The sequence below is a fragment of the Monodon monoceros genome, unplaced genomic scaffold (genome assembly GCF_005190385.1).
Source record: "Monodon monoceros isolate NGI ecotype Baffin Bay Population unplaced genomic scaffold, NGI_Narwhal_1 Super_Scaffold_12, whole genome shotgun sequence".
NCBI classification, from domain to species: Eukaryota; Metazoa; Chordata; class Mammalia; order Artiodactyla; family Monodontidae; genus Monodon; species Monodon monoceros.
The window spans coordinates 136793927-136821668 of NW_021703768.1; the positions used below are offsets into that span (position 1 = coordinate 136793927).

Sequence of the window (27742 nt, forward strand, 5' to 3'; positions counted from 1 at the left end):
ATGTGTATGGGTGTGGAAGGCATGGTAAGAGTATGTGTGTGCTGAGAAAGAGAGAATGTAATAAAAGATCATAGGATCGTACTTGCAAATCAGATGGGAATATGTATACATACACACACATACACTTTCTTAAAATTTAAAAGTAATATATACTCATTGTAACAGTTTAAACACTATAGAAATATATAAAGTGAAAAACAGAAGTATTCCTACTATCCCATCCTCCAAATGTAGCCACTAGGGAAACAAATTTTAAAAATAAAATAATGCAATAATCTTGTATTATTGGTTTTGTGACTGGAAAAATATAAAGTTGACCATTATCCTGTACTACTAATAACATAGTACTCAGGATGGATCAAATGTAAAACATGAAACAATGAATTAAGTATAAAAAGAAAAAATTTCAGAAAAATTTAGAAGACCACATGTCTAACCTAGAGTTTCAATAGGAATTTTTATCTATTCCAGAAGACCCACAAATTATAGAAGTACACATAATTAGACAATACAAAAATTAAAAACAGTATGGCATGAATGAGAGCTGGGGAAAAATATCTGCAATGTAACATACTAATAAATGGTTAATTATTTATTATGCTTAGAACTCTAGAAACTGAAAACAAAGAAAATGGATAAGAATAATCATAGGCAATTCATAGGGAAGCCAATTCAAAGAGCACATAAATATATGAAAAGTTACTCAGTTGTTTAACAAATGTGAGAAATACAAGTTAAAATAAGATAGACCCATAATAAATTGTAAAGAGCAATCAATAATCAATATTTCTGAAGGGAAAGTGAGAAAGAGGATATGTTCATATAGAAGCACAAAGAGACATAAGAGATTTATAAAAATTATTACAAAATATTGTTGTTTTGTTCCCCCAGGGAACAAAGTGAGATTCAGATGGGTTTTTACTTTCTGTTTTTAAGTATTATGTAAATGAAAATAATCATGTGCTTTAAAAATGTAATCAGAAAGAAGATTAAAAAAATTTTCCTTGTGGAAAGAGGTTAATCTGATAGGAATCGTAAGAGAGAAAGAAAAGTATAAACATTAAACATTTTTACAAGGTCAAATATTAATTATTTTCTGGAGTCTGGATTTTCTGCCTTGCCTTACCTTATATATGTTTATTAAAATGTTTATGCGTGATTTTCTGCCTTTTCCTCTTTAAAAAGAAAATTAGATCTTTGATGTATATAGAATTTAATCCAGAGGAAGGGGTGTGTTAGTTATATGGTACTATATTTAAATATACCCAAATGGTCATCCAGTTGTCATTGCTATTTATGAGATAATTCACATGTTCCCAAGATATGAAATGATATTTTTATTAAGAACTTAATTTTATTATATTTCCAAGTCAGCTTCTACTCGCTTTATTTAGAGAGTGCTGATGTAGTCCTATACTACATTAATCACTGTGGTTTTATAATTTATTTAAACTTCTTGTAGAGTTATTCATTTCTTTCTATTTTTCATTTTCCTGATTTTTTCTATAATTTTTTCCTTTCAAAGAAACTTTAGAATTACTGTTTCAAATTTCTAAAACAAACCACTAAAAAAAGAAACTCCAAAATGAGGCCCATTGAGATTACACTAAACTCATAGAATAGTTTAGAAATAACCAATTCCTTTAAAATGTTACCTTTTTTTAAAAATAAGGTTTTTTTTAAACAAAGATGGCTTTCATTAAAAACATTATTGGTAAAAGGGCTCTATTCCTCCTTTCCATTATATTTTTCATTATTGTTTATATACTCCCTACATAGAAAAGTTACAAAAACTTCCCATACTTCTGATATGATTTCTAAAGCTTGCTTCCTCCCAGTTAATTCTCTTGGATTTTGCTTGAATAAAGTAATTCTTTTTGCTAAGGGTGCAATTATTATTTCCTCCTTTTCTAACATTTCTTTTTTTCTCCCATATAATTTCACTGGCTAACAATTTTGAAAAAGTTAAATAATAGTAGTGATGGTGAGCATCCATTTCTTGTTCCTGTCTTTACTGTCCCACCTTTAGACAAAAGGTAACAGATAAAGCCTCTGGTTACATAGATAAATAGAGAAACCACAGCAAGGAAATAGCCATTGCTTCCCAATTTCCTAAGGGATTTTAAATTTATAACTAAAAATGAATACTGAATTCAATAGATACCTTTGAAAACCTTTTGGTATCTATTAAAAGGATGAAAAACTTTTCACCTTTTCAACTTATTAATATGGTAAATAATACTATATTTTTATTTTGAAATGATACTATGTGGTTATGTTGTAGTTTACTTTGAGTATTCTGTGGATTCAAAGTGATAAGTTAATTTAAAGATTATTTTTTCCCCCACTGATATTCATTAGTGAAGTGGATCCACAGTGTCCTTTACATACCTTTGTGTTTTTTTAGATATGGTTTTGGCACCTTATTTATGTTATATTACTTTCTAAATCATTTGGAAGTTCCTCTTTCTTTCTGCTATGATCTGCTAGAGTTTAAATACCAATGGAGGTATTTGCTTTTTTTTTTAAATAAATTTATTCATTTAATTTATTTTTTTGGCTGCATTGGGTCTTCGTTGCTGTGCACAGGCTTTCTCTAGTTGCAGCGAGCGGGGGCTACTCTTCGTTGCAGTGCGGGGGCTTCTCATTGTAGTGGCTTATCTTGTTGCGGAGCACAGGCTCTAGATGTGAAAGCTTCAGTAGTTGTGGCATGAGAGCTCAGTAGTTGTGGCTCGCGGGCTCTAGAGCACAGGCTCAGTAGTTGTGGCACACGGGCTTAATTGCTCCACGGCATGTGGGATCTTCCCAGACCAGGGATCGAACCTGTGTCCCCTGCATTGGCAGGTGGATTCTTAAACACTGAGCCACCAGGGAAGTCCCAGTACTTGCTTTTTAAAATTTGACAGGACTTATTGCTGAAACTTTCTAGGCCAGCTGACCCTTTGCAGTGGGAGTTAAATTTTTCTGTCAGTTATCTTAGTTTTATCTTTGGCAATTAATCTGTTTTTGTTTTCTCTTTCTCCCAGGGTCAGTTTTGCTAATTTAGAATTTCTAAGGATGTCATGTATTTTACCACATTTTCTAACATATCTGCATAATTTTCTTTTATTTGCACCTTTCTATGTAATTGTCATGTTTTAAAATTTTCTATTGTGGTTTACCACATTGGTTCCCTCTTTGCTTCTTTAATAAGCTTTTCCTTGGTCAATTATTTGCCTATTGTACTTAAATTTTTAAAAAATAACTGACTTACTTGTAAATTATTTTGTTTTAATTTTCTAATTTGTTAATTTACAACTTGTCTTAATTACTTCCTTCTACTTTTAGGTGTTTGGTTTGCTCTTTTTTTTAACTTCTTGAATTGAATATTATATTCACCTTTTAAAAGTACTTGCTAGAGATGTATTTAAAACTACAACTTTCTGACTGTTAACTATTTTAACCACATCCCTTAGGATTAATTATGTAGTATTTTAAGCTGCCATTATTTTCTAAATGTTCTTCAAATTAATTTTTATTGTACCTTTGATACATGGTTGTATAAAAATGAGTTTATACAACTAATAAACTTTATTAAATATACTGCTTAATGTTTCTTTCATTTTCTCTCTTTATTTCCAATCATTTAAGCTCATTTAGATGCTATTTCAATTTTAGTTTTATAAATTATGTATGAATTATTAACCCATCATTATATCTTTGTTTTACATTATAATTGTATTTCTCAGTCTTAATAATTTTTAACTTCAATTCATCCTTATAGAATAATAATATTCAATCTTCTATTTTCTTTGGATTTGTATTTACCTCATTTGTTTTTGTCTGTGACTTTACTTAGAATATTTTCCCCATACTTTTAGTTTAGAAGTATTTCTAATAAATAGCATTTTATTGGGTTTAGTTCTTGATTTAATTTGAGAATCTTATTCTTTTGATATGTGAGTTGATATATGTTCTAGTTAAAACAGTTAAGACAACCTTGGTCTTAAGTCTATTATCTTAATTCCTGTTCTACATTTGCTTTTTAGTTGTCCTTATCCTTATTCTGATGTCTAACTTTACCTACATTATCTGCATCTTTTTTTTACTGAAATATAGTTGACATATAATATTTTGTTAGCTTCAGGTACACTACATAATGATTTGACATTTGTATGCGTTATGAAATAATCACCACATTGAGCCAAGTAACCATCTGTCCTCCTACAAGTTTATTACAATATCATTGACCATATCCCTTATGTTGTCTATATCCCCATAACTATTTATTATGTAACTGAAAGTTTGTACCTCTTAATACTCTTCATCTGTACTGCCCATGGGGTATGGGCACCCCTCTCCCTTTGACAAACAGCTGTTTATTCTCTGTATCTATGGGTCTGTTTTCATATTGTTTTGTTTAGTTTTGTGGATTCCACAAGTGAGATCATACAGTATCTGTCTTTCTCTGACTTATTTTACTTAGCATAATGCATTCTAGGTCCATCCGTATTGTCACAAATGGCAATATTTCATTTTTTATGGAGGAGTAACATTCCACTGTATATATACACTACATCTTTTTATCTATTTGCCTATTGATGGGCACTTAGGTTGATTTCATATCTTGGCTATTGTAAATAATGCTGCTCTGCATCTCTCTTTAGTTTATTTCCACCTTCTTCTCTGAGGTTTTTATAAGATGAATTGTCAGTTCTTGATTCTTCTTCTACCATAATGACTCAGATTTTCATGCTTTAGTGTAATACCATAAAGATCTGAGAAAGCTGATCTCTTCCACTAAAGATTTTGATTTACATCTCAGGTGGAATCTACTTTTTAAGCAAGCATCCCAAATGACCTTAAGGAAGTCTATAATAGAAACACTGTTGTATAGAAGTTATCTATGTTAATTTTAAACATATCCTTAATCTTCAAATTCTTGATTCATAAACTCAAGAATAAAAGGTAATTATTGAGTCCTTGCTGTGAATTAGAAAACAAATACTTCTCCCTCATCAACAATACCATCCTGCTTTATTTTTTTATATCTTCAGTATCTAATATTTAAAAATATTTCAATTATATTTTATTCTACAACTTTAATTTCTGGAGTTGTATAGTTTTAGTTCTACATGTTATCTTTAGCTCTACATGCTAGCATATATTGACTTTTTCTGTTCTAAAGTTCTTACTTTGACTCTCTTTTGTTGGGGGCTAGATTTTTCTTTATACTAAGCTATAATATTTTTCTTTGAATAAGGACGCATGGATGCTATGTTCCCTTAGATTTTGCATATTGAGGATAGATTGTCTTTCTTTTGCATTAAAATAATATCAATAATATCCTTAGGTTATATTTTTCCCCCTCAGAACCCTGTAATATTTTTCCATTGTCTTATAAAATTTAATATTGCCGTGGAGTAGTTTGAGATTTTTTTTTCCTTACCTGTTGGTCACTTTTTCTGACTGGAAGTTTAATAATTTTAGAAGAATATAATAAGGTGGCAATGGTATTATATAATTTTTATCTTAGAACCCAGTATATCCTCTTGGCTTACTGATTAATTTCATTACAGGTATGTATAAACACACAATGTACAGCATAGTAGTTAGAGTGTATCCTCTAGTCATATTTTCTGTTCAACCATTTTTTAGCTGTTCAACCTTAAGAAAATTAATTACATGTTCTGGGTCTCTGTTCATCATTTATAAAATTATAACTGCTACAACACAGGGTAATAATAACTAATGTTATGAGATAATATATATAGAGTGTTTAAGCATATACATGGCATTCAAGAAGTATTTATCATTATCATTATTATAATTAGCTATTGATGTCAGATTTAAATATTTTTTTCTATTTGCTTTTTGTTCCATCCTATACTTCACCAACATTATGGCTCTGCATGTTTGCTCTGCTGTACCTATCCTGTATATTATGTTTTCTCTAAGTGGTTTCTAACTGTACATCTCTTTTTTTCTGTATTTGGCATGATTTTCTACAGCCTGAATTTTGTGTTACTGCCTTGATATTTTTGCCATATTGATTTTCTTTCTTAACTATTTTAGATGCAGTTATTAGTGTCTATGAAAATTGTTCATCCTTGATCTTTTGTTTCATATTCTCTTTCAATTTTTGCAAGGAAAACACTTTATAATGAAAGTTTTTAATATATCCTGAAATATTTTTTCCATTAATGGGTCATTATCTGTCTTTTGCGTGCTGAGTTCCTCTCTCTCTCCCTACGAACGGGTGAGAGAGAGAGAGAGAAAGAGAGCAGGGAGAGACAACGTCATTTGGTAGTTTTCCTGCACAGCTGCCATGCTGATTCTTTGTTTATATGCTTCATTTTATAGGCAGACCTTTCTATAGGGTTTTCCTATTTGCTCAAATATAGCTTGGGTAGATTCTTCTGGATTTTGCTTGCACTAACATTGGCCCTCCTTATGCATTTCTGTCTCTCTGCAGAGCTTCAGTTTTAGTTGGGTGTTGTTTTTGTTTTGCTTTTCCATTGCCATTTTATCCTTTACGGCTTTTGGACAGAGAAGAGAAAAACTGCACCTGGGTTTTTGGATTCTTATGATCTCCATTTCTCTAACACTTTTCACAACAGAAAGCAGTTAGACATCAGTTTTCTGTTTCTTCATCATTTTAAGGGCTGGGTGATATGTATGTGTGTGTGTGTGTGTGTGTGTGTGTGTGTGTGTACTGCCACACTCTCATAGTAGGTATGTAAACTATAGTAGAACTTTTCTAGGGAACAATTTGGCAATATGTATCACCATTTTAAAGCATATACTTTTTGACTCAGAAATTTCACTTTAAGAAATATATTAGGAATCAATGGTGTGTAAACATGTCAGCAATGGGGTACTTATTTTAGTTGTTTATGATCAAAAAACACTTAGAGGGGCTTCCCTGGTGGCGCAGTGGTTGAGAGTCCGCCTGCCGATGCAGGGGACACGGGTTCGTGCCCCGGTCTGGGAAGATCCCACATGCTGCGGAGCAGCTGGGCCCGTGAGCCATGGCCACTGAGCCTGCGTGTCTGGAGCCTGTGCTCCGCAACAGGAGAGGCCACAACAGTGAGAGGCCCGCGTACCGCAAAAAAACCAAACCAAAACAAAAAAAACACTTAGAAACAATGTAAATGTCTAACAATAGGTGTTTGTTATATAGATTATGGTATATACATTCAATAAAATATTTTGTAGTTATTAGAAATGATGTATACTTATACTGATGTTTAAAGACACAGGTAAGTAGAAAATAGCATACACACAATAGTAGAGCATAATTATTTGTATAAAAGTATGTCATTAAGTGTGAAAAAAGGACAATGCTAACAATGATTATATCTGGGTGTGGAGTACAGGTGGTTTTCATTGCCTTTGCACATTTTTTTTAAAAGACTGACCATAAATTAGTTTTATAATCATAAAACAGTAATAGAGATAAAGAAAGAAAAATTGAGAAAGATACACACTGCTACCATCTCCAGAATAATAGCAACAATTTATGGAGTGCTCTATGTCTGGTACTGTATAAGGCCCTTAACAAATTATCTCATTTAATCCTCTCAGTAGCTCCATGAAGCAAAATCTTATTGTTTCAGTTTTCAGCTGAGGAACTTGAAGGATGGAAAAGTTAAACATGTGTAATGTTACACAGCTCACAGAAGACCATGCCTGAAGGTGAACCCAGTTCAGTCTGATTCTAACAGCTACCATCATCCCAGTGCATTCTATTGCCTCTGAGGATTGTCAAATACATTTCAATGCTTTTGCAGGTTACAGGTTTAACAGCTCATCATTCAAACTTTTGAATATTGGCCCTTATTTCATACTCTAAATACGAACTTAAAAGAGAATTAAAAAGACAGAGTAAAGACACACCCAACAAAGAAAAGTATAAAGGCAGATGACATTAACATTCATATTTCAATGTAAATCATTCTCTTTAACATAATGTTTTATGAAATAGAAAGAGTTCTTGACAAATGAGGGTCCAAATCATGGCATCGGAGAGTATCATTAACTTTCAATCCATCAGCTGACAAGAACAACAGAGGCAAATTTTCTTTCAAATATTCTCATAATCTGAGGATTTTCCTGAATTTTCATGTAACTTTTACCCAGTCATAGACCAATCATGCAGTATACTCTGATTTTGATTTTGGAAAATACATTATTTTTCAACCATTTTCATCATAAACCCGAACTCCAACTGTCAGACATATTTTCTTCTAAATGATTAGCATTCTACCCAGAATACTGCCCAATCAAATCAGTCTACTTCCATTTCAACAATAGTGGCTTCAGTTAAAAACAAGAACCGCAGCAACATCACAAATGAGATAGCCTGAGAGAACAGACATAGTAGCGGATTGGGACTAAAATAGTGAGTAACAAAATTTCAAACACCTCTTCTCCTGGAATCTACCTAATATCATTTATCAGACTCATGCTACGTATAACACAACAAGTAATGAAGTTAAAAGAACAATTTAAAATAGTAAAACAAACTAGCAGTTTAAGAGGTTAACCATAACTGTTTCCCACCCCAAAGGTAATAACAATGAGGAATCAAGGAATTTGGGGTCAGAGCCACAAAACTAAGGAAGAACATGACACTTCAAGATATAATAATGACAGCTTCTCTGGCATCAAGTCCTCATAGGAAAGATTCACAGCGTTCAGTATCATTCACTGCCTCACCAAGAAATAGAATGAAAACAAATGAGAGGTAGGCAGTAGATGATAATGTGGAATGGTGACAATCACCATCTTCCTCTTCCAGTTTGGCGGGTAATGTGAATGACAATTTGCCAATTAAGAAATGTAAACACATGAGGATTCAGAAACTAAACTCTAAGTTTTAGCCCCCAATGGGCTTTCTTTGGAGTTCATTTAAGTCAAGAGCATTGTCAAGAAACAATCTCAATTATTGCCTCTTATCTATCATTATAACAACACTGGGCCTGCTGAGATAATACTTATTTCTAAAATATAAATAACAATAAAGGAACAAGGACTTGATGCAAACATAACATTCTCACACACAAGTGAATGATCTAGGGCAGAAAATATAGGTTCCTGAATTCTAAGCCAACCTACGGAAGGACTGTATAATTCTCCACCTATTCCACCAACCCAAAGAAACACAACAAGAAAACTAAGAAATGCCAGAGTATAAAATGATACTCTATACTCTATACTCTCAATACAAATGAAAAGAATACGATCCGCTCATTTTCTTTCTTTAGCACAACAATAATGTATGAGTGGAACACTGAAGCTTAGGTTCATCATAACTACATCATAACTACATTTAACTACATTTAAAAAAAACAAACCCAGGAAAACCCCATTATGGTCTCATGAAAACATTTAACGTATCCCCACGTCTCAGGATACAAGTCCATAGGTTATCTGCAAAAACGCCATACATTAAAGGGAACAGCTAAACATATTGGCTCCAACAGAAATACAAATAAATGGATTAAAAACTGGCTATCTAACCGTATACAGAGAGAAATCGTAATTGGTAGTCCGTCTAGTTGGGGAGAGGTTTCCAGTTGGGTCCCACAAGGATCGATATTGGGTCCCATTTTGTTTAATATCTTTATAAAAAATCTGGAAGACAAAGTAGAGAATGTGCTAATTAAGTCGACTGATGCCACTAGATTAGAATTGGTGGTTAAAGTAAATTGGCTATAGATAAATGCTACTGGTCTCTAGAAAGACCGATGCTAACAGAGACTAGAACTTCTAAATAGTTCGTTTTAGTATATCACTTACAAAATCTAGTTTCAAGCACTAGAAATAAATAAATTTAAAAGATCTTAGTGCTCTGTTTAACCAAAAATTTAGGTGTAATGGATAAAGACAACACAGAGACCCCAACACCCATGAATGCAGAATAAAGGATGCCCCCCCCAGTAGATCTTTTCGGTGCAGCTTTATTGGGAAAACTGGTGGTTGTGGGTCTCTCGATACAGTAAGGATATTGGAGGCATTTCAGATATGCAAGAATCAAGGTGGTGAAAAGACAGAAGTAACTGAAGTCTCAACTATATATACACCTAGTTATTGGCAGAAAAATAAACAAGAAAACAACATAAAGCTTAAAAGAAAAAAAGGGAGCGCTGAAAAATTGAAGGCATGAACAAGAAAAGTGGGAAAATTGATCCAGAGAAAATCCTATAAGGAAACACACACACACACAATAGAAGAATGCAAGGTATAATAGGAGAGCTTTCCTAACACTAGAAAAAGAGACTGTAGTTTTTTAGCTACTCCTGAAAACACTGAAGAAAAATATTCAGCAGAACTCTTACTGGTTTGAGGTTTATTTTTAAAAATCTTAGTAGTTAACAATTTAATTTGTCGCATGGACAAATTGTTACTTTCACAACTGTGAAAGTAACAAGGCTTGTCAGCTACGGACTCATGTGTAGACAGACGGGTTTTTTTAGGTGATGTGAACTGAATATATAGACTAATCTGGAATCAGCTTTTAAATTTTATATTATTTTTTCACTTGCTTGCACAGAGGAATGTACACTGGATAACGACTAGAAAACCTAGATCATCTCAGAAATCTTGTTAACTTTGCTATGCAACCTTGGATAGTTAACTTTCCTTCAGAGCCTTAGTTTTTCCATCAGTTAAACGCCAGACTAAGAATTGTTTTAAGAGCTGCAGATAACTCTTGTTAAAATAAGAACTTACAGGAAACTTCATACAGGGAAGAGATTAGAAAAATGTGGAAGCATGTCTTTGAGCGACAGTGGGCTCCCACCTGGCTGGGCTTCCCATTTTCATCCCTCCTGCCCTCAGGACAGAGAACAGTTTAAAAATCACTTTAGACCATATGACACGTTGCTTCTGTCTCTAGGAAACCATCAATGGAACCAGAAAAAGTCAATCCCTCTCCTAGTGACTGATTGCTCCGGAGCATCCAACAATACTTAGTTGATTATATGTGCCTGATCTTTAAAAAAAAAACTGTAGAATTACAGTTAAAAAGAAGGAACATTCTTGATAAGAAATAGAGTGACATTATTCATGATGCCGACACAAAAGAAAGCATTGTGCAATCAGAACCCTCTGTGGGTCTCCTCTAACCTTTCATGCTGTGTTAAAAAAAGAAAAAAAAAAAAGGGGAGCCTGGAATGTTAGATGGCTACCTTTAAAAAATCTAATCAACATGGCTGTAAGTATTCTGGCCTAAGAAATAATTGATAAAGTTTGTAGTTGGCTTGCTATCGATTTTACAGCTAATACCTGTTGAAAAATGATTTCGTTGCTTCGACTTTAAAACTTCCAAAGTGAAACATTCCTCTGTAGGTAATATTTTTTTAGGGATAGGACTGCATCCTACATACTAGAGCATGTAGAACGCACAAGCAAGTATCGCCAATAGGTCTGGAGGCTGTAAATTTTATTTTGAAAAGTAATAATGTTTATCGTTTATAATATTTTGTTAATATTTATCACTTACCTAGTGCTTATCATATACTGGGGACTATACTATCTTCTACACTTTATCATAACTTCATAACTTATGAGAGGAATTAACTCCATTTTACAGATGAGGAAACTGAAGGGTCAGAGAGGCATTTTTCCCCCCTATTATCACACGACTACTAAATGGGGGGTAAATATCAAACCTGACTGACTCTAAAATATCTGTTCAGAACTGCTGTGCTAAATGATAACTCCTGATACCATGATGTTATTGCACACTGATCAAAGAAAGAAGAGACTCCACTTGTGCTAAAGAGTTTTAAGAATAGGACACGTATCTTACATTTTTCTCAAGTTTGAAACCGGAGGATTGGACTAGCGTAGAGTTTTTTAATCTCAGCAGTACTGATGTGTTGGGCTGGATAATTGTTATGGGGAGGCTGTCCAATGCACTGTAGGATGTTTAGCAGCACGGCTGGCCTCTACCCACTAGATACCAGTGGCAATCCCCTCCTTCTGGTTTTGATAATCCAAAACATCTACAGACATTGTCAATGATCCTCAGATGGGAGTGGGGGGGGGGCGTGGTGGCAAAACGGCCTGAGATTTGAGAACCACTGTACTAGAAGCATTCTGGTATCTTTTTTGTTCTCTCATTCTATGCTCTGAATTGTGGATCCAACTTCAGCCAAGAGGATGGATGGGTTTTGCATCACTATGGGGTACCTGCCCAGTGAACCATTCCCTACCTCCATCTCAGTACATTGAGTTTAAAACTACCTGAAGCTCTCCAGGTTCAGTCTGCTACAAAACTGCCACCCTCTGGTACTTAAATTTATTATGTAAATGCAAATTGGTATGAAAAAATAGGGTAGGTGAAAGTGAAGAGAGATCAGATGTTAAGCCAGCTTTGCTTTAGGCAATTTATTGAGACTCATTTCAAACTGCTGTCCTAGGAGATTGTTTTATTTGTTCATTTTCTTTACTAAAGGTACTCTATCAGGAAAATTGTAAAATGGGTTTAAAAAGCATTCTCTATTTGACAGCCCGAGAGAGTCATAATGCTACCTTGGAATCTATTAACAGATTCCAATAAGTGAAACCTGGAGCACTGAAAAGAGACTGACAACTTCCTAGACCCTGTGGTTCACTGGCTTATAAGGGCCATTCCTAAAATTTGCATCATTATGAATATCATAATGATATTTGATATCATTATGATATCATTATTTATGGTGTGCTACCCTTGGAATTAAATTGAAGTTAGAAATATTAAAATGTAAATTCAATAATTATTGGATGGTTAAAAATCCCAGATAGCTTAAAAGTATTACTATTTTCCTAGTTCCATCACTATGAACTATTTACCAAATCCAACATTATGCACTACTTTATAAATGCTATTTATGGCAGATATTAAAATAAGTCCTTGTTTTTTTTGTCTATTTTGAAGCGCCTAAATTTGCACTATGGGAAAATGCATATGTAAATATTCTGTTCAGTGCAGAAAGTTATATAACAGGAAGCCAGGTGAAGTCACATTTTGGGAGGAAAGATGGCTAGATCTATTGGAACTATTGTCGAAAGCCTCAAAATTGAGATTCTAAATCTTGAATGCAAATAAGAATAATATTTGGAGAATTAAAAAAAATTATGATGCCCAGGCATACCCCAGGACAATCAAATCAGAATTTCTGGGGATGAAACCCAGGCTTCAGTATTTTTTAATGCTTTCCTAGTCATTTAATTGCGCACCCAAAATTGGGAATTGCCTTCAAGAATAAATTGGATTTACAACTGTGTAGGAATTTTTCTTTGGCTATGCCTGACTTAAGCAACATGGTAGCCTCCTGTACTCAAATGCTTCAAGGATTTTAAGTAGTACATGTGCAAGGCATTAAATAATTATCTGTCACTTAAAAAGAAAGTTGTTCATTTTTTCCCTTCCACTTCTTTTTCTATCCATCTGATGACTTCAAGAACAAAGTCTCAGGTTGTTGCTGGTGGGTCTTTAGCACTTTAGCACCTGTCTGTACATGCTTATTTCCTTTTTAAATCAATGAGAATGCAAAGCTCAGGCCTAGAGCCTTTATCTAGTATAACCTAGAATTTAATAACATAGTTTCATTTTTATTATACTTAAGATTATCTTCCAGCAAGTAATACTGATTTAAGTGATATGAAATTTCCTTTTTAAAAATAAATTTAAATAAAGTGAGTAAATTTAAATAAACATAAAGTAAATAATAGTACATATTATACTCATATATGGAATAAGTCACAAAGGTGGTTCTCAGATGACTATGGTTTGGGCCACCCTAGTGTTAAGGTAAAGGGCATCTAAATGTTGTACCATAAATTTGGGCCCTAATTGTGCCTCCATCACTAATTATCTCTTCCCTGGGCTTTGGTTTTCTCATTTGTTAACAAGGCCATGAACCTATATTGCAGGCATTCTTCTATGAGTTTAAGAAGCAAGGAGGGCTTTGCCCTTTGAACTTACCTTGTTGACATCCAGACGCATCTTCTCATTGTTGGCACTGGCAGCCTTTTCAGCTGCTTTCTTTTGGCGTTGAGGTCCCCTCCCAAAAAAGATGTAGTTGACCAAAGCATATTCCAGAAGGGCCATGAAAACAAAGACAAAGCACCCCATCAGGTACATGTCAATGGCCTTCACATAAGGGATTTTAGGGAGAGTTTCCCGGAGGTGGGTATTGATAGTGGTCATTGTTAGCACAGTTGTAATTCCTGTAAACAATGAGAGAGGTAGAGTAATAATGTTTGTATTTCCTTTCTGCTTTCATCGTAGCTGGAAAGGTTAACTGTATTCTTTTACTTGTTTATAGATACTGCAAAATATATACCAGGCACTTATTATATAGCAGCCCTGTGATAGGCCCTGGCAATATGCATAAATCATTAATTTATAGTAAACATTAATCATTTGGGGGGCATTTCCTTTAATTCCATTTTTATATTTATAGTTATGTATCTAGTGGGGGGCTAGAGATGTGAATTAAATGCTATGATAGACATGTGTGTAAGGTGAAAGTTGAGAATATGGAGAAGATCCTAGTTTAGCCCATGATGTGGCAGGGAAGAGATCAGGAAATACAGACTTCAGAGCTGAGTCCTGAAGAATGAGTGGGAGTTACCCAGGCAAACAAAACCTGGAGGTCAAAAGTGATAGTAGACCTAAGGGCATTGGTGGTGGAGAGAGTCTATTTATTTATTTTTTTAAAAAATAAATTTATTTATTTATTATTTTTTGCTGTGTTTGGTCTTTATTGCTATGCACGGGCTTTCTCTAGTTGTGGTGAGCAGGTGCTTCTCTGCTGCCGTGCGCGGGCTTCTCATTGTGGTGGCTTCTCTTGTTGTGGAGCATGGGCTCTAGGCCCACGGGCTTAAGTAGTTGTGCCTCGTGGGCTCTAGAGCGCAGGCTTAGTAATTGTGGCGCACGGGCTTGTGGGATCTTCCCGGACCAGGGCTCGAACCCGTGTCCCCTTCATTGGCAGGCGGATTCTTAACCACTGTGCCACCAGGGAAGCCCGAGATTTTTTAAAGGGGTGCTTTGTGGGGGTGAAAGTACACAGCCCATCAAAAGAATCTCAAGAAACTCAATGTGGGTACATTATAGGATATGATGGGAAGAATGATGAGGAATGTGGAGAATAAGGGCTGCATAATGGAAAGTTACATACACAGAGCCTAATGCAGAACTTGAACTTAAAATTGAAGGCAATGTGAGGCCACTGACCAGCTTCCAGTAGGGAGGTATCAGGGACAAACTGTGTTTAGGACGCTCATGAGGGTAAGCATGCAAGACAGGAAGCAGAATACCAGCTGAGAGTTTTTCAGAATAAGTAAGTGATGAAGGGGAAATAAATTAAAATCATTGTAAAAGTACTGAACTCAATGAATGCATTAAACAGATGATATGAACAATGATTGCAAAAAATATGGAAACTAGAGGTGGAGAGTAACAGAGAAGCAGCTGTCTAGCCTTCGTGTTTCTGGGTTGGGAATGTAGGCACATAATGCACAGATAAATAATATAGAAGTATTACAAGACTCTATGGGAAACGCCACACTATGTCAGGTTATTACTATTAGTCCAGATGAGGGAACATCTCCAACAGTGGGGACTAGTTTCCCCAAAGCTGTAATTGGAGGGATAGACAGAGATACGCTGGGTAAAAGCAGTGGGAGTCCAGAGCCCTGAGTTTCCTACAAAGGTCCAGCTTTGTAGGAAAAGAGTGACGTGAAAACAGAGCTCCGAGGTCAAGATCACACAGATGGGAAGTTGCAGAGTCAAAATTTGAACTGGGGTGTCTCTGACTCAGAAACCTGTGCCCTTAAACACTACCCAATAACACAGACCAAAAGTTAATTTTCAATTCTATTCTTCAGGAACATATGTTTTCTGATTTAATTTTTTCTCTCTAATAAGATCATAATTTTTGCCTTGCTTTTCTATATGCTCATGAAACAGATACAGAAAAAATAAATTTGAGCATCCAATTCTGAGCATGGCCAAAAAAATATGGTTATACTTTAGATCTAGGTATTTTATAGTTCTCACATCTTTTCTATGTTAGTCATTTTGACACATTTTCCAATTTTACTTTTCTCTTCAATTATTTCATCTAGAGCTTATCTTGGATGACATGAATATTACATTTATATTATAAAACAGACAACACTGATTTTGCTATTTATCTAAATACCATGTTAAGGTGTTTCTGACCTAGTAATAAACTGCTCACATAAAAGACATTTGACAATTTTCTTTCAAAAAGTAAAAAACTTATGTATTATTCTTATAATAGGCATCAAATTGATAACAGATTTTCATTTTGGAATAACAGGATGTTTACAAATTCCATTCGTCACTTTATTCAGCAGCTATTTACTGGACACCATTCACTGTGTGAGACACTACAAATATAATGGAAGCAAAATTAGATATGGACCTTCCTCCAAGGTATCTTCAGTACCATGAGGAAAATGAACGTCACAAACCAAATAAATATAAATTATAACTGTGGCTGGTCTCCAAGGTTGGTCTATAGTATTTTAAGAGAATATATCACAGGGGACTTGACTCAGTCCAGGAGGTAATTAATTCTCCTTCCATCCCTGAACCACCACAATCTAATCTCAACACAGCAGCCAAAGTTATCCCTTTGTATCTGAAATCATGTCAGTTCTTTGCTCAGTGTTGCTCTAATTTCACTCAGAATAAAAGCAAAACTTTTATTATGGCCCCTGGACCATTTCACCATCTTTTAGTCCCCTCTCCCTGACATTATCTCTACTCCTGAACTCACTCTGCATCTGCCTTACAGGCCACCTTGCTCACTTGCTTGGCATGTTTCTACCTGAGGGCCTTTTCATCAAGCTGGAATATTCTCATCCAGACATTTATGTGACTCAATCTTCTTCAAGTCTTTATCCATTGGCAATCAATGAAGTCTACCCTGATTGTTCTAAACTGTACCCCTAGTATACCCACCCCCTTACCTTGCTTATTTCCACTCTACAGGTTTACCATATTATATAATTTGCATGTTAAATGCAAAATAAATTTACTTTTTTACCTTTTATTGCTAGAACATAACTTCCAGAAGGACACTGGCTTTATCTCCAGTGCCCAGTATGTTTGACACATAGTAGGTGCTCAAAAAATTTTTATTGTATGAATAATGACTTTGCTAAGGAATTAATGATTTAATTGAGATATACTGGTGAAGCACTTAACTCAAAATTTAAAGGGATTAGTCAAAACTCAGAATAATAAAGATTGCATAAAAGGTCATACATTTACTATATCTGGAGTCAGCAACATAAAAATGTTCATGAAATACAATTTATTCTCTTCCTCTGGTGTTATGATGGAAAAACATCATGCATAAGATAAGTGATGGCATGGATGATTTCCCAATATTCTTACTTTGTTGTCTCCTGCCCTCTGCCATGCTATCCCAAAATCTTAGTTAAGACTTCAGAATTTTCTGCTCATTGATTAGTTGCACATTTCATTTCTCTGTTTCTTGTTCAGAATAAAAAAAAAAAAAAAAGATGGAAGAGAGCTCTTCCCAGGTAAGGAAACACAGATAAAAACAACAATTATCTAGCAATATTACATGAACTATGCTTCAATAAAAATATCAAGCTGATGGGACTAATTTCATTACCGACAGCTACATAGTTAACTAATTTTGACATGAAAGAGTTTTAATTTGTGTTTAACTGATTTAACGCTGAATCAGATCACCCAACGTCTCATAGCCAAATTCTTATAATGTGCGCAGTCCGGTCTCATCACGCATCGCAAACTTGAGGGTAAGGAAAGTGCACGTGCACTCAGGCGCACACACAGGCACACTCCACAAGCAGTCAGATTGATGCCTACCTAATGCCACTCTTGCAGCTGAAGCATCGTAATTAATCCAGAAGGAGACCCAGGAGAGGATAGTGATCAAGATAGATGGCATGTATGTTTGCAGGATAAAGTAACCAATGTTTCTCTTAAGCTTAAAGCTGAGGGACAACCTGGGATAGGAACCTAGAAAGACAATTTTAAAACATCATCGTTATCAATCAATATTTATAGGATACTTTTCTTTAAAGGCCCATAAACAGTTTGTATATCTTTCCTAAACTCAATTTTAGCTCCTGGTGAAGGGCACTTTCTTCTGCAAAAGTGGTCTGAGAAAACAGGGCTTTTAATTAGCAGGACTTACTCAGTGTTAAATATATTCCACACTCATCAGTAATTGAAAGAATTCCAGCTCTTCCCTCCTCAGCCTCCTACACTGAATCAAAGGTTCTCATTCTCTGCAACTGTGATGACAAGACAATTTGAGACAGTCCCTTTGTTTCCCCTTTAACTGTTTCTCAGCAAGTCCATCCTGTACATTTATGTATATAAGAATAAGGCTGCACACTCTGATTATAGGGAAAGAAATCTCTTCACAAGCCCCAGGATGCATTCTAAGGCAAGGATCAGTGGCAAGGCTGCAGTTAATGCAGCAAATCCCTGAAATTTTGTGAAGGTTTTCATGTGTATGCAGTAATTTTTCTAATTTCATTGCTTCCATCAAAGTTTTAAAAGGATTCCTGACCCACCAAAAGGTGGAGAGTCACTTTTCCTGAGCAATGTTTGTGGGAGATATAACTAAGGATCAGATTCTTGAAGCTGGGTCTTTTGATGGTGGGAACCTGGGGAATTACATTTTAAATGAGATATGTAACGGAATACAGTCTTACAACCTAAAAGAGTCACATTGATAAATGGTGTGAGTGTCTGTGTGTGTGTGTGTGTGTGTGTGTGTGTGTGTGCGGGGGGGGATATTCTTACTAACTGAAAGCCTTGTCTAGCCCTCTTGGACTGAAGCAAGTATATTAATATTAAAGTAAAAATATTTTAAGTAGAAACTCATTTCTATAGTGTCTCAGGGGTTCAAAGAACCTCAAACCTAAGAAAAGTTTCTGTTGTTTCTTTTGCAAAGCTGGAGGCTATTTTGTATTCTTGCTTGAAGTAGTTTTCAGGGACAGGAAGTGCCTGAGTCCTTAGCAGACAATTCAAAATCTACAGTTGCTGTATTAGCTATTTCTGTGCTTGGGGAATTCATTTCAATAAGAAAAATATAAAGAGGGATATTCCTGTGGACTTATTTTTCTTTTAATGAGTATGGAGCAAATTATTGCATTCCTGGGCTTTTTTGTTAAAAATCTGTGCTGATGAAAACAAGTCTGACCTCAATACTGGAAGAATAAGAATGGTAAATGTATCAGGATAATCTCAACATCTGGAAAAGATTTTAGCTCCAAAACAGTAGGTAAGGCTACGTAAAGAAAGTCCTACCCTTTGAGAAAAATGTGAAGTCCTCCCACCCTGTGTTTAGAGAATTTCACTGTGGTCAGACTTGAGTGAACTATGACCTGGCTGTCCTCAGTATGTTTCAAGGAATTATGATAGTGCATGAGAGACATTTGCTTTGCTGGGGGTGCCTTCTTGAAAGTAAATGGATGGGTTCCAAATGGGCTTGCTGGGGAACTGAGCATTTTCAGCAGATCTAAGTCTTCCAGAGTCCCCATCCTTCCCTGGGACCTGATCCTGATATAAGTGAACCCTTTTGGCAAAATATAGTAAAGCCCCTTTTCTCTTAACTATTTGCCCTGATACAAACCTGTGGAAAAAACAACCTTCTTGGTGATAAGTTTATAATCTACAATAGAGAACTGTGGAAGTTCAATCTTGGTTACTCCTGTTACTGCATTATCATCCCCACGCCAGTAAAACTCAATGTCATCAGTTGTATATCCATCTGTAAAAGGAAACACACAAACACATATACAGATACACAAAAAAAAGACAAACAAAATAGAAAAAATTAACTGTTTAGGAAATGAACTGTATAAACGATAATAGCTACAGCTAAAGGTGATTATGTGTTAGGTATCACGCCAAGCACCTTAAGTATATTACTATCTTTAATCCTCACAATAATCCCATTGGGGAAGTATAATTAGGCTCACATGAGGCAACAAAGGCTTAGAGAAATTAACAGCTTATATTAAGTCTTGTAACTAGGAAGTGGTATCGTTGGGACTTGAACCTAGGTTTATCTGATTATGAACCTCATTCTCTCAAACAGCATCACATTATCACATAACCCTGGATTGTACTGTAAGAGAAGACAAAAGAAGAGAAAAATCATTTAAGTTATCAGTACAGTATTAAATGGTACCAAACCCTCCCCCTGCCAATACAAAATATCTGAATTACAAAATATTTGGATTTTAAGTCGGAAGAGAAGTGATTATGAAGAAGTGAGTCATTAATTTTTTAACATTCATAGACATGATCTCCAAATTTGATTTTGCAGCATATCTAAACCCCCCAAAAAATGCCCTAAAAATTCAAAACAACATATAATTTCCAGCAGCTTTAAGGAGTAAGTACAAATGTAGAGTGTACACCACAAATGCACAGTGCATTTAGGGGGTCTGGCTCCATTCATCCAACAATTACTTATTGAGCACCTACTATGCTTGTCAGTGCAGTTGCTGGGGATAGGACTCTACTATGCTTGTCAGTGCAGTTGCTGGGGATAGGATTCTGCACAATAAAAACATGACCTCTTTTATAATGATCCTTTCAATCCATGGGGTAGAGTGGGACAAACACACGTATTCTAATTAGTAAGCACACATATAACTGCAGTGAATAAACACATATTATATTGCAAACAATGCTGTACAGGGAAGCATGCAATGAAATCCAGTGAATACCAATATTTTACAAACTCACGCATCCCCCACAAATCCCCCCAAAAGCATTCATTATATTTGTATATCACATTTATCTCTTCAAAGAACATTTGCACCCAGATAGCTGAATCTTTACGAGTCTAGGAGGCAGGCAGCACAGAGAATCTCCTCCAATTTCAAAAGCAATAAAACCAATGAGAAAACTGCTTAAGTTTCTGTCTTTTGACATGTAACTAGTTAGTTTAACACTGAGGATTTGAACATCAATTCTTTGATTCTTAGCTCTTATGATTTCCAAAAAACCACATTTCTTCCAAAGAGAGAAAGTCATATCTCCAAAAAAGTGGAAGCAAATTATTTTTCAAAGAACTACACTACCCTCAATTTGAGAATCTATATCAACCATAGCATAGCTCAGGCGTTGTCTTAACTTTTCTAGAAATCTGAAGTCTTCTTTATTCAAAAGAGTAGCCATCTTTATCTGATAATAGATATACAGATTTTTTGGAAGAGTTTTTGAAAACTTGAACTTGCATTTCCCTAACAATAGGCTTTTGGATAATAGCTAATGATTTTCAAAAGGGTTATTTACTTGCAAACATCATAAATTGTAATAAAGATGGTGGAGTTTAAATAGATTATAGAACACCAACATTTTTATTAGCATGATCTCACTTAGAGCCTTTGTTTTGCTAGAGAATCTCTTTCTTCATAGAAAACTAGATTTAAAAGTAAATTACTCTTGGCTTTAAAGGAAACCCCACGTATTAAGTGAATGACACAGCAAGCTGATTCTCAGATAAGAGCTCTCACTCCTTATTAATCTACTCCATTAATATTCGCTACCTAAACCTAAGAACTCAGGTGTCTGTCCCAAAGTATAACTGCTCTTTTTCTAAGATGGCAACTTTCTTAATGTGGCCATGGGAACTCTCAGAGTCCAGAATGTCAACTCAAATTAAGTCGCATTTGTCACTGGTTATCTGTACACATCTCTCAGTTATGAAATTGTTTAGAGTCAATGACAACCCCACCATTCATAAAACAGTTTAAAATAAAAAAGAGGGTCAACTTTCTCCTAGAATCAAGCTAGATATTTAGAAATGTATTGTAAAATTGAATCTGTGTATAAACAAAAAAAGGTATTTATGAAACAAGGAGGCAATAGTTTTCTAGAATGCAGCCATCTTTGAAACAAGAGAACAAGGGAAAAGTCAACTCACTACTGCCAATAGAGGACTAAGTATAAACTAGTGAAGGGTGTGTTTCTGGTCCTCCAGCTTCCTTTCCTCAGTATTTAGCTTCTTTTATTCATCACTACAAATCTTGTAACAGAAGCTCTCTGTAGGCAGAGGCATGGGAATATCAATGGCATTTCAATACAGCTGTACAGGAGATGCCTAATGGGTATTTAATAGGTAGAAACATTATAATAAAATACAGACTTCTGTCAAAAAGCCAGATATTTGACACAGTGCTTGCTAGACAATACCTGGCAGAGAATAGGTACTTGGGATAAATTATTGAATTAATACAACAATTATTTAATATACATGTGGTTTTGGACAATGGTTGTTTATCCAGATGCTTGGCAATGTGAAGGTATTCATCATGTTAATATCTCTGTCTCTTGCTCCTAGCACAGTACCTGGCACATAGTCGGCATTAAATGAATATCTTCTGAGTGAATTCAAAAAAATTCACCCAAGGATAACATAACCCTTGAGAATAATCCAAAAATCCTTCATTATATATTTTTCCTTATGTATTAGTTGGGCAAGCTACCTAGCCTCTCTGTCCTCCATTTTCTCATCTGAAAATTAGGATAATAACAGTAATAGCTACTTCACAGAGCAGTTATGCCAGAAAAATAAGTTGTTCCTTGTAAAATACTTTAGAAAAGTAACTGGTAGATAGTGCTCAAAAAGGTTAGCTAATACCTTCTCTTTAAATAAGAATTATTTACCATTGCAACAAAAAGAATAAAACACCTAGGAATAAACCTACCTAAGGAGACAAAAGACCTGTATGCAGAAAACTATAAAACACTGAGGAAAGAAATTAAAGATGATACAAATAGATGGAGAGATATACTATGTTCTTGGATTGGAAGAATCAACATTGTGAAAATGACTCTACTACCCAAAGCAATCTACAGGTTCAATGCAATCCCTATCAAATTACCAATGGCATTTTTTACAGAACTAGAACAAAAAATCTTAAAATTTGTATGGAGATACAAAAGACCCTGAATGGCCAAAGCCGTCTTGAGAAAGAAAAATGGAGCTGGAGGAATCAGGCTCCCAGACTTCAGACTATACTACAAAGCTACAGTAATCAAGACAGTATGGTACTGGCACAAAAAGAGAAATATAGATCAATGGAACAGGATAGAAAGCCCAGAGATAAGCCCACACACATATGGTCACCTTACCTTTGACAAAGGAGGCAAGAATATACAATGGAGAAAGAACAGTCTCTTCAATAAGTGGTGCTGAGAAAACTGGACAGCTACATGTAAAAGAATGAAATTAGAACACTCCCAAACACCATATGCAAAAATAAACTCAAAATGGATTAAAGACCTAAATGTAAGGCCAGACACTATCAAACTCTTAGAGGAAAACATAGGCAGAACACTCTATGACATAAGTAACAGCAAGACCCTTTTTGACCCACCACCTAGAGAAATGGAAATAAAAACAAGAATAAACACATGGGACCTAATGAAGTTTAAAAGCTTTTGCACAGCAAAGGAAACCATAAACAAGACGAAAATACAACCCTCAGAATGGGAGAAAATACTTGCAAATAAAGCAACTGACAAAGGATTAATTTCCAAAATTTATAAGCAGCTCATGCAGCTCAATAACAAAAAAACAAACAACCCAATCCAAAAATGGGCAGAAGACCTAAACAGACATTTCTCCAAAGAATATAAACAGATTGCCAACAAACACATGAAAGAATGCTCAACATCATTAATCATTAGAGAAATGCAAATCAAAATGCAATGAGATATCACCTTACACCAGTCAGAACGGCCATCATCAAAAACTCTACAAACAATAAATGCTGGAGAGGGTGTGGAGAAAAGGGAACCCTCTTGAACTGTTGGTGGGAATGTAAATTGATACAGCCACTATGGAGAATAGTATGAAGGTTCCTTAAAAAACTAAAAATAGATCTAGCATACGACCCAGCAATCCCACTACTGGGCATACACACTGAGAAAACCATAATTCAAAAAGAGTCATGTACCACAATGTTCATTGCAGCTCTGTTTACAATAGCCAGGACATGGAAGCAACCTAAGCATCCATTGACAGATGAATGGATAAAGAAGATGTGGCACATATATACAATGGAATATTACTCAGCCATAAAAAGAAACGAAATTGAGTTATTTGTAGTGAGGTGGATGGACCATAGCATCTCTCATACAGAGTGAAGTAAGTAAGAAAGAGAAAAACAAATACCATATGCTAACACATATATATGGAATCTAAAAAAAAAAAAAAATGGTCATGAAGAACCTAGGGGCAGGAGGGCAATAAAGATGCAGACCTACTAGAGAATGGAGTTGACCACATGGGGAGGGGGAGGGGTAAGCTGGGACAAAGTGAGAGACTGGGATGGACATATATGGACTACCAAGTGTAAAACCGATAGCTAGTGGAAAGCAGCTGCATAGCACAGGGAGATCAGCTCGGTGCTTTGTGACCACCTAGAGGGGTGGGATAGGGAGGGTGGGAGGGAGCGCAAGAGGGAGGAGATATGGGGATATGTGTGTTGTTATAGCTGATTCACTTTATTATAAAGCAGAAACTAACACACCATTGTAAAGCAATTATATTCCAATAAAGATGTTAAAAAAATCCTATGATAAACTGTAATGGAAAAGAATATATAAAAAAAGAAGGTATATATATATATATATATGTGTGTGTGTGTGTGTGTAACTGAATCACTTTGCTGTATAGCAGAAACTAACATTGTAAATAAACTGTACTTCAATAAAAAAATTAAGAAAACAAACAAAACAAAACAAAAAGAATCTGCCTGCCGATGCTGGGCACATGGGTTCGATCCCTGGTCCGGGAAGATCCCACATGCCATGGAGCAAATAAACCCATGTGCCACAACTACGGAGCCTGTCCTCTAGAGCCCGTGAGCCACAACTACTGAAGCCGACGCATCTAGAGTCTGTGCTCTGCAACAAGAGAAGCCACCGCAATGAGAAGCCTGCGCACCCCAACAAAGAGTAGCTGAGTAGCTCCCACTTGCCACTACTAGAGAAAGCCGCACACAGCAATGAAGAACACAGCTAAAAATAAATAAATAAATAAATAAATTTAAAAAATAAATAAAATAAAAAATAGAGAAATGCAAATCAAAACTACAATGAGGTATCACCTCATACTGGTCAGAATGGTCATCATCAGAAAATCTGCAAACAATAAATGCTGGAAAGGGTGTGGAGAAAAGGGAATCCTCTTGCACTGTTGGTGTGCATGGAAATTGATACAGCCACTATGGAGAACAGTATGGAGGTTCCTTAAAAAACTAAAAATAGAACTACCATACGACCCAGAAATCCCACTACTGGGCATATACCCTGAGAAACCATACTTCAAAAAGACACATGTATACCAATGTTCATTGCAGCACTATTCACAATAGCCAGGACATGGAAACAACCTAAATGTCCATCAACAGATGAATGGGTAAAGAAGATGTGGTACATATATACAATGGAATATTACACAGCCATAAAAAATGAAATGGGGTCATTTGTTGAGATGTAGATGGACCTAGAGTCTGTCATACAGAGTGAAGTAAGTCAGAAAGGGAAAAACAGATATAGTATGTTAATGCATATATGTGGAATCTAGAAAAATGGTACAGATGAACCTTATTTGCAGGGCAGGAATAGAAAGGCAGACATAGAGAACGGACGTGTGGACACAGAGGGGCGGAAGGGGAGGGTGGGATGAATTGGGAGATTAGGTTTGACATAAATACACTACCGTGTGTTAAATAGATAGCTAGTGGGGACCTGCTGTACAGGGAGGTCAGCTGGGTGCTCTGTGATGGCCTAGTTGGGTGGGATGGGGGTGAGGGAGGGAGTTCCAAAAGGGAGGGGATATGTGTATGCATATGGCTGATTCACTTCGCTGTGCAGCAGAAACTAACACAACACTGTAAAGCAATTATACTCCAATTTAAAAAAAAACACATTAGAAGGTTATTTTGATGCCTATGATTGTGGAATCTGACAGAATGGAGCAGGATATTGTATATGCTCCTTGGCTACTGCTGGTTTTAAAAACCTCAGTCTTCTTGACTTCATTTTGGGTTAACCAAGGATAGAATGTTGCAAATGGAAAGCAAGTATATGCTCTTGCATCATCAATTTCTGTAGATGAAAGACCAACAATCCATAACAGTGCCAGGGTGGTCAAGTTCAAAAGCCAGCTCAATATACCGTGCAGGATTAGCTGAAAGCAGACCTAGTTTTCTTCTTTTCTTTGAATTTTCTCTCAAGGAATATTTAGTGGTCTCTCAATGTAATTAAAAAATAAAACATATGCAAATACATATGACCTGACTTTACATCTGTCATAATAATAATGAGTAAAAAATCAGATATCTTTTAAAAGGTATCAGAAGGAGGAGATGCACTGAAGCTCCTCATTAATGTCTTGCAAAATAAATTCATCTTTTATATTTTATTCATGGGATTCCAGAAACTGAGTGATTAAATTATATTGTATTGTTATCATTAAAAACATAATCCACATCAATTCAATTGGCCTATGAATAAACCAAAACACAAATTTATTGGAATTTACCTGGAGGAATTAAAACTGCATGAAATGTTACAAAACCCTGATCAGGAAGGATAAATATGTAAATTTATAAATCTGTTTAAGACACAAATGATAGATATTGGTAAATACCTGTACTATATGAGATTTAAGGAGCAAAAATGCCATTTTAAAATCATTTACATAATAACTGAACAGATTCTCACAACTCTTATGTATCTTATTACATAACATGGCATTTAAACAAGTTTTTTTCTCACTTTACTGATAGTTTACATTTGTTTTGTTATCTACTAAGTAAATGTTACATTTTAGAAGGATACTACTATGCAAAAAATATGAACCTGTAACAAGATATTAAATAGGGGAGGCTGATGAGAACGTTTAGAAGAATTAACTGAATTATCAATGCTACCATATTTTTTCCTAGTGGAAAATTAAAGTGACTTATTATTCTCCTGTTACTTATTTACACTTCGCTCCTCAATTGGACTGTTAAATGTTCTCTGGTAGTTATCCATTTTCTGTCTCCCGTTGTATCAACATAGCAATAGTAACATAGTACAACTGACCTTTAAACAACATGGTTTGAACTGCATGGGCCCACTTATACAAGGATTTTTTTCAATAGGAAATACTACAGTACTACACGATCCACAGTTGGTTGAATCCATGGATGTGGAACCGTGGATGCAGAAAAACGTGGGTATGGAGAGCTGACTATAAATTAGAAGGGGATTTTCGACTGTGTTGATGGTTGGGCCCCTAACAGCTACATTGTTCAATGGTCAACTGTACTGCCATTTACAAGAACAAGAATGCAAACATTTTTTTCATGACTAACTCAGTGACCAGGATTAGAAGCCTCCACAATCAGAATGGACTCCACTCCATGAAGAGGCCTGTATGTAAGTGCAAAGGTGCAAGACTGAGTACAGTCAATGCTAATTAAAGTTACAGGGATTTTTCAAGAGGGAGAGAGAGAAACTCACTTGTCAGCCACGACTCTTTAAATTCAGCAATGAAAGTGTTCCAAAGACACTCTGAGTGATTGCTCTGACTCCTGAATTGTCTTATTCTTCACTCTGCTCTTTAAGATGGACTGCTAGACACAAATGTTCTGCTGTCAAATCATTTCTAGGCCTCAAGCAGCCCCAAACAAATGGCCTAGGATGGGT

At 35.4% G+C, this 27742-nt stretch overlaps 1 protein-coding gene across 3 annotated transcripts in view; it reads right to left on the reverse strand.

Moving 5' to 3' along the window:
* The window catches only part of GABRB2 (gamma-aminobutyric acid type A receptor beta2 subunit), a 293095-nt gene that overhangs the window by 36778 nt on the left and 228575 nt on the right, over positions 1–27742 (reverse strand). The window contains exons 6-9 of one of the 3 annotated variants that reach the window (XM_029215664.1): positions 19650–19787; positions 17870–18022; positions 13958–14202; positions 9505–9618 (exon numbers count right to left, since the gene is read on the reverse strand). In XM_029215664.1, coding sequence (XP_029071497.1) covers positions 9505–9618; positions 13958–14202; positions 17870–18022; positions 19650–19787 — 650 coding nt within the window. Of the gene's footprint in view, positions 1–9504; positions 9619–13953; positions 14203–17869; positions 18023–19649; positions 19788–27742 lie in introns of all 3 variants that reach the window. The other 2 variants (XM_029215666.1, XM_029215665.1) reach the window with 2 other exon arrangements.